The 8,823-nt window shown below is 42.8% G+C and overlaps 1 protein-coding gene across 1 annotated transcript; it reads right to left on the reverse strand.

The window, feature by feature from the left end:
- Positions 1-604: 604 nt before the first annotated feature.
- dusp6 (dual specificity phosphatase 6) lies at positions 605-5,656 on the reverse strand. Its single transcript, XM_041837036.1, has 3 exons — positions 4,327-5,656; positions 3,682-4,116; positions 605-2,368 (listed from the first exon to the last, which is right to left on the reverse strand). Exons 1-3 carry the CDS (start codon positions 4,724-4,726, stop codon positions 2,055-2,057), a joined length of 1,149 nt encoding a protein of 382 aa, XP_041692970.1. The 5' UTR covers positions 4,727-5,656; the 3' UTR covers positions 605-2,054.
- Between the last annotated feature and the right edge of the window lie 3,167 nt (positions 5,657-8,823).

The raw sequence follows: 8,823 nt of genomic DNA on the forward strand, positions 1-8,823 counted from the left end.
CCATCTAGTGTCAGGTAACATTATGTTTAGGGAATTTGGTCCCTTTGATGGGCTGCTTTGCTCAAACAAAGGTCATCGCCTTCAGGAAGTGCCTCAGGGACTGTGTGTGTGTGTGAACCCAAAAGCCCTAACCTGGGTATAGCTGGAAAAACCAGTCGTTCAGTGAGTCAGTCAGTCATTCAATCAGTCAGTGTGACCAGGAATCACTAAGTGTACTAGTAACTACGTACATGTTCAGTCACATTTTGGACAAGTTAACCAAAATAACAATGTGGCAGACAGAGACATGTCATGTTATACAACTCTAGGGGTGTGACAATGTGTTAAGTGTATTGGACAACTGCTGCATTTGAGGGACTAGATGTCCTAACCTTTGTGGTTAAAGGACAGCCATATGTTTGTGAATGTCTCCTTCTTAGTCATCTGGCTGATGATTGTCATGAACACACACACTGTATGTCCGATGGTTAAAGTGGAACTGGTCTAACCGAGGAGTTGGAAAGTACACTTATGTAAATATGTCACTGTGACCTGACCACTGTGTGAACACTGAAAAACGTCTACAAACTGTTGAGGAATTAAGAAAGACATTGGTAGAAGGAAGTAGACAAAATAGTAATTTATTAATAACTTATCATTTCTTTACATTCGTAAGACAGGAGTGAGGACTGGAGGGGTAGTGAGGGTTAAAACCAAGATGGCTTCTCCCATAGACAGGCCTTCTCTCAGGAACGAGTGACAACCAAATCAACCCATAATTTGGATTATTTTCTCAAACAACAAAAAACTGCATTTCACAGAATTTCCCTGAAGAGGCAAGGCGAGAGAGGCCTCCTTTGTCAACATCTCCCAGACTTTGTAAGCCTTAAACACAGATAAACATTCACTTGCATTAACCCTCATTGTTCCTCACTAAACAACAACAGAAAATAGCCATCTTAACTTGGCTTCAATAAAGCTATTTCCACCAAACTTAACTGAATTACAACTCACGTTTCTTAACATAGGCATGCACTGACAGTTTCAGTGATTTGTTGTAGAATTATTTCGCTATGGTTCAATTCGGTAGAATTGTGATAAGTGAAAGCATAGCTCGGGGAAAGCCCTTTGAGGGTTAATGCACAATAACACATCTATGTACAGAACTAAGGCATACAACCAAGGTGAATGATTTGTGTGAGGGTGGGTGCAAAAAAGGCCTGTCGGCTGAATTTACATATAAAGCAAATATGAAATATATTACACAAACACAATTTTACGATTCTTGGAAAACCTACTACATTTTTGGCATAATAAACTTAGATACTGATCAATATACAGTTTGTTTGCTTACGTAAAATATAAGATGAAAAAAAAGAATCATCAGTACCCACTTGTTGCAAAGGGTATATACTAGAATAGAACAAGGCTTTACTGTATAAATGATTAAAATGACTCCACACATGTAAAATCGAGTTCAATATACTGTGCTGTCTAAACCGGGGATGTTTCAACCCCAAACAGGCAAGTCTTCACAGAAGACAAGTAATATGCACCTGAAAAAAAGTCATGAAGGTGCAAGTGCTAGCCCGAAAAACAAAAAGTATTTATAATCATCTATATATTCAGATAGAACAATCATGTCTCTTTGGCACACCAGTCTTTCGTCGTGAAGCTAAATGTACACTTGACCATCAGATCACTTAAAGTCTCTTTCAAAGCGTTGACAGAAAAGAAAATGGAGGCAAAAACCTCATCGAGTCCAATAGCAATATAGGGTTCTAGAAAGTTCATGTGCTTTGTCTTTCTTTCGCTTCCCCCTCTTTTCTATTTTTCTTTCTTTCTCTGTCTGTCCCCATTTTTGCAGCAGCTGCTTGTGAGCCTTCGGGCAGACCGATCACGTGCCCCCTTCAACGGCCATGCTTGGCAGCTGTCACCTCAAGCCAACTGTGTCAACAACGGCATGATGTCACCGTGTCACAACAGGTGACGGAAATAAAGTAGAGAAACATTGCAGCGTTTCAGGAGGTTTCATTACACCTCCGAGCCAGTAAGGGGGTGATGGTGGCGCTGCCTCACGTGGACTCCAGAGGGTCCAGCTGGAAGACGTTGTGGTTGGTGGGGGTGGTGAAGTACAGAGGTTGTGTGGGGGTCACCACCCGGTTATCGCAGGGGCTCTTCAGGCCCAGGGTGCGCTCAAAGTCCAGGAGCTGGCCCATGAAGTTGAAGTTGGGCGAGATGTTGGACTTCTTCATCTTGACGATGTCGTAGGCGTCGTTCATGGAGAGGTTGAGCTTCTGCATGAGGTAGGCTACGGTGACTGTCACCGAGCGGCTGATGCCGGCCAGACAGTGGACCAGGACACCGCATTTTTGACCGCGAGCCTCATCTGAGAAGGACAGGAACAAAGAGGAAGAACAAGTTACAGACTTTTGTCAGATATTCATAATTTGAAAACACAGGACACAAACACAATTGCTCTGAACATATACATATTCTGAAAATGAGACATGCCTACTGTGCAAGGATTAGTGTAAGGGCAACCAGACAAAACAGTGCCTGTTGTGACAAAACGACAGTCACATTCAAGTAGTAGTATCTACAGTACAGTTAATGCTCTATCGGTTGTAGTCAACATCGACTGGACCAGTTCCACAGTTAAGCAGCAGAAGTCTGAAATGTTGATTGACGCACACACATCAATCAACAAACGGCTGCAGTCTGGTACTCTGCGCACAAACAGAGCCGACATTCTTTAATTTGGCCAGGAGTACCACGACTTGGAAATGGACTATTAACGATCTATCAAGTCATTCTTCAGCCTGCCCGGGTTACTTGACAATGGTGCCATTTGGGCGTGTAAACGTAGGAGTCATGAGGGCACCCTGTCAGGGCTAACAGGATGTCAACAGAGCCTGTAAATGGCTCTCTTTGTGAAGGGAAAACATCGCTGCACTGTCCTAGATTACTTTCAATGGCCGTTTCCTTCCTGTTGTGTTCAAATTACCCCCCCACTCTTTCGCCCCCTCTCCAATTTCCACACAGGCCTTTGTATTACAATTACTCAAGCCTGTGGTAAGCTAGGTCCGGCTGCAGACAAGAAAGCAGACATGGGAAGTATTCCATTGAAGTTGAATCATTGTAATCAGGAGTAGTTTATAGTTAGGACCATAGAAGTAGTATTTCTCTGCTTGGCATAATGGCATTAATCTTGTTCCCTCTGTATTTCCCTTCTTGACTGACTTGATAAGAAAGTACCCCAGGACACCTATAATCCAAATTGCACAATAAGAACTAAATAACTTCCTGGTGATATGAAGATATCTTACTAATAAAATGCCTGTACTGTGGGCCTGTGGCTTTCTTTCACTTGTAGTCCCCTGTAGCTCAGTTGGTAGAGCATGGTGCTTGCAATGCCAGGGTTGTGGGTTCGTTTCCCACGGGGGGCCAGTATGAAAATGTATGCACTCACTAACTGTAAGTCGCTCTGGATAAGACCGTCTGCTAAATGACTATAATGTTAGGCCAATCATTGTTATATAGGCGTACATATGCAACAACTACATTTATTACCCCCAATTCATGTGGTGCTGTAAAATAAGCCTGCTTTATATATTAACCCTGTGCCTTAAAAACAACTGTTGTGTGTAAAATATAATAGGAGAGCCATCAGTGTGCTTGAATAGAAGTTATTGTGCTTACCTATGAAGCCAATGGCCTCCGGGAAGAACTGTGACAGATTCTGGCTCCAGTGATCCGAGATGGGGATCTGCTTGTACTTGAATTCCCCTGCATTCTCGAACATGTTGGGCAGGTTGGGAGTCACGTTCAGAATGTACTTGATGCCAAACTCTTCCAGAATGTCCAGGTTGGTGGAATCCTTGGCGCAACCCAGGTATAGGTGAGGGAGGATCTCCACTGGGAAGGAGGGCTGAGGGTTGGAGAGTGGACTTCCGTCTGAGTCTGTGGCGCTGCTCGGATCTCGGTCGATGTCGGACTCGATATCCGAGGAGTCTGAGCTTATCCGCAGCCCCCCGAGGCCGAGCACCTGGGCCGTGGGAGAACTACTGTTGAAAGAGCCGTCCAGATTGGTCTCGCACTGGGCAGGGAACTCGGCTTGGAATTTGCTGAAACCACCTGTAAGATTAATTAAATAATATTGTTAGACAGATCCATTGATAAAAACAGGCCTAGGCTACACGATGTTGTGACCTAATACACTTGCATTATCCTATGCGTTTTTGCGCAAAATGCATCCAAAATATCCACTTATTCATTATTATTCACCAAATTAGACCTACATCTTAGTGGAAAATGTGTGCTTCTGGAAAAAATAACCAAACTCACCCTCAAGGTAAAAAGCCTTGTAGCCCTCGTCTTTCATCCTCTTCAGGAGCAAGCCCAGCACCGAGCCCCCGTCGACATTTTCGTTCCATTCCCTGCTGTACTCGTCATACAGCACAATGGTATCAGTCTTGCACCTCCGCGCAAATCTCTCCCGGTCCTCGCCGTTTGAGAGCAAGGACTTGATGGAAAGATTGCCCTTCTTCAGACGCCGGAGCATCAGGCTCGGGATGGCCACGTTTATCGCTGTTTCAACGTGCGAGGACTCGTATAGCTCCTGCGCTCTGCAGTCCATTACCAATAGGCAGTCTTTGCGCGTCTCGAGGTGCTCCCGCAGCCACTCCACGGTCTTGCTGATCGCCATTACCGATTCGAACTGAACGGGCTTGAGTTTGTCAAGCATTTAGCAACAAAAAAAATTTGTCACTTCGCTGCAGTAAAATTATGTGGTCGATCCTTGTAGGCTACCGCAAAATGCCGTCCACAACAACAGAACGTTATGAGGACTCGATCATTGAAGAAATGGCAGCGCAGACTGGTTGAGATTAAATCTATTCTGGAATAATTTCATAAATTAAAATTGATATATTGTATTTCTCACGACCTTGGCTGTTTTGTAGGCCTAGTTTCAAACGAAATCAACAAAACACGAATGCTTCTTAGATATCCGACTGCAGATTGCCTATAGGCCTACACTAGCAGTAGCACTCATTCATGCAGATGCGTGAAGAATGTCCATGTATTTATCAATGACTCACTGGCCAGCACTGACGTTGTCTTCGTGTTATATAACTCTCGCTTTCGCAGTAGAAAATATTCTTCTTCTGTAAAAATCTAAATAAGAGGGATTGATTGCAGTTCAGTTACAGATGCAAAGCATTTGTATTTCAAATCATGTATTCTATTGCCGTCTATTCCCAACGTTCTCGTTGTGAATAAGCGTATTTTGTTGTTGTCGACGCTGGTTCGTTGATGTGCTCTCCGCAGCGCCAAACTAGTGAATGATTACAAACCCGAGGCGTTTCAATGGATACATTATATCGGCCAGCCAATCAGAGGGCGCCCTGGAAACGGGGCCGGGTGGAACGGACTGTGGCGATGAATTGTTAATAAGTTTGTCATTCACAAAAAAACTGAAAAGAATTTCCGCTCCGGATAAAGTGAGTGCAAACAAACAGAAGTGGCACTGCAGGGGAAGGAAGGAGGGGCTATTACTTTAGTGCGTAGAGGGGGATCCTACCTTGTGCTCAGATTTCTTAATGCCAAAGTTGCGCTATGACAAGTTTTTTGCACGGTGAGGCGGAGTTTTAGAAACGATTTACTTGGGAACAGGAGGCACGATTTAATTTTGGAACCTTTTTTGGAACCCCAGTGAATGTATTTATTTTTCATTGTTGTAATTTTTGTCAATTAAATAAACGATTTTTATGATTCCATACAATGTTAAAGGATGTAATTATTGAATTTATATATTGCAATTAATTTGGTCTTCTAATTTAACATGCTTTGTAAAGTAGATTCCAATGTAGGCCTATTGGGCGAGAATGGCTGAGCATAATGCATGTTTAATTCCAGTCTCCGTGTCAAAAATGTAGTCCTATATGCTAGCCTAGGCTACACAGGCTGCGTTTACACAGGCAGCCCAATTCTATATTTTTTCCCACTAATTCGTCTTTTGACCAATCACATCAGATCTTTTCACATAAGCTCTTTTTCAGAGCTGATCTGATTAGTCAAAATACCAATTAGTAAAACAAAATCAGAATTTGGCTGCCTGTGTAAACGCAGCCACAGAGGATTAATAAATATGCAGGTTTTCTGAAACAGAAGTGCGTGGGTTGGATGCCATAGCACCTCTCGTCTGGGTCTATTTTTTTCCGTTCATTACACTAGTCCTTCGGCTCCAGAGCTTTGTGTGGGTGCAATTTACATTTTATCATTAAAATATATCTCTCTCGCTCTCTCTCTGATAAAACAACATTTCACCTGATTGGTGACCTACAATTAAAAGACTACATCAAAACCACAGATATTCACTACAGTCAACCGGATCTATAGCATTATCACATACTTGACTCAGTCATAACGAAACCAACGTTTATTGTGTCATCAAAAGCAACTGTTCGATCCTTTGGACGCTAATTGCCGTGCTAAATCTAAATTATGTCCCAATAAACACTAGAAGGCCTATCAGCGGTGGTACTTTCCTGCACATGAGTACCTCAATGAATTATGAAGTATGAAAAAAAAAAAAATGTATGCACTCACTAACTGTAAGTCGCTCTGGATAAGAGAGTCTGCTAAATGACTAAAATGTAAAATGTAAATATATATATTTCCTTAATACGGAATTTTAACTTCCACGCCAAAATCTAAAATGTAAAATGTAAGTTTGTGTAGGCCTAAATACATTGTCAATAACATTGCACAAATTAATGTGGTTACTCCAATTAACCACAGCTGCTGATCATTTGATAATCTAAAATCCTCCCAGCTAATCCAAAAATGCCACATGCAGGGAGGGAATTCTAATATCTAAGAATGTTTCTATATTAACTATACAACATTAGATTTTTTTTGTCAGTGAACAATAGAGGGAGAGTTCCTCAATTCAAACATAAATAAAACAAATGTGGCTAGTTAAATGTTGAGGCTGATTGAAGTTGTTAAAAAGCCTTCATATCACTGTCATAAGAAAACATAACATGCCATGTCATGATGACAATAGTGATAATCTTTTGCCTTAGCTGTCTGTATCTGATTTACTGAACTTAACAAAATAATCTTATTTTTAGAGTAAATAGTGCAGAGGGCTATCCACACACACACACACACACACACACACACCGGATCCTCTCAGGCCGAGACATGTGTGTGTATAGTTTCAGAGCAGTTAACATATGAAATGTGAAGCAGCAGAGCTTTTGCCCTTCTCCCTGTCACATTCAAATAGTCCCCTAGTAGACAGTGCTCTGGCTGAATGTAGCCAAGCTATTTCCTTTCAGGTTCAAATACATTCTCTCTTTCAGGAACAAATGCCCCCTGCCCACTTTTCTCCATCGCCCCTGCCCCTTCCCTCTTTCTCTATAGCCTCCATCTTTCAATCTCCCCTAAACTGCTTTCTCTCTCCCTTCTCTCGCTCTCCCTATTTTCCTCCCTTTCTCCATTCACCTCCCTCCCTCCCTCCTGTTAATCTACTTGCTCTCCTCCTTGTTTCTCAGCCACTGGGTGCTTGTTGACTGACCAGGAAATCCTTTGTCCGTTCACAAAAGCTCCCTGTATCTAGGAGTCGTGAGGTCTGGACTGGAGCTGCGCCGCTGTACAGATGGGGTTGGGGAGGGAGGGTGTGTGTGTGTCTGTGTGTGTGATAATGTGTGTTGGCTAAACAGTGTAGCAGCTTATCTTTCTCCAACTATGAGCCGTTCCCGATATTTAACTTCTTGTAAGTTCCTTCGGTGGGCCACTAATGGAGAGAAAGTTCCAGACATCCCAGAAAAGACACAACACAGAGACCTGTCAGACTACTGTCACAGGTTGATAAAAACAGAGACCTGTCAAACTACTGTCACTGGTTGATAAAAACAGAGACCTGTCAAACTACTGTCACTGGTTGATAAAAACAGAGACCTGTCAAACTACTGTCACTGGTTGATAACAACCGTAGTCTTCCTCCTGTTATAACAACAATGATGTAACCTGCTGTAGCCAACCCAAACAGACAGACAGACACACACACAGGCGCGCAAACACATACACACAAATATGTATGTTACTCACATACACACACAAAAATCCTTAAAAATGTATACAGCTGCACCATCGAGAGCATCCTGATTGGTTGCATCACTGCCTGGTATGGCAACTGCTCGGCCTATCGACCGCAAGGCGCTACAGAGGGTAGTGCATACGGCCCAGTACATCACTGGAGCCAAGCTTCCTGCCATCCAGGACCTCTATACCAGGTGGTGTCAGAGGAAGGCCCTAAAAATTGCCAAAGACTCCAGCCACCCAAGTCATGGACTGTTCTCTCTGCTACCGCACGGCAAGCGGTACCGGAGCGCCAAGTCTAGGTCCAAAAGGCTTCTTAACAGCTTCTACCCCCAAGCCATAAGACTGCTGAACAGCTAATCAAATGGCTACCCAGACTATTTGCATTGATCCCCCCCCCTTTTACGCTGCTGCTACTCACTGTTTATTATCTATGCATAGTCACTTTACCCCTACCTACAATGCATGTACATATTAACTCAATTACCCCGACTAACCTGTACTCCCGCACATTGACTCGGTACCGGCACCCCCTGTATATAGCCTCGTTATTGTTATTTTATTGTTGCTCTTTTATTTTTTACTTTTGTTTATTTAGTCGATATTTTTCTTAACTCTTATTTTTCTTAAAACTGCATTGTTGGTTAAGGGCTTGTAAGTAAGCATTTCACGGTAAGGTCTACACCTGTTGTATTCGGCGCATGTGACAAATAACATTTGATTTGATTTTGA

The sequence above is a fragment of the Coregonus clupeaformis genome, chromosome 19, assembly GCF_020615455.1.
Source record: "Coregonus clupeaformis isolate EN_2021a chromosome 19, ASM2061545v1, whole genome shotgun sequence".
In the NCBI taxonomy this organism is placed as follows: domain Eukaryota; kingdom Metazoa; phylum Chordata; class Actinopteri; order Salmoniformes; family Salmonidae; genus Coregonus; species Coregonus clupeaformis.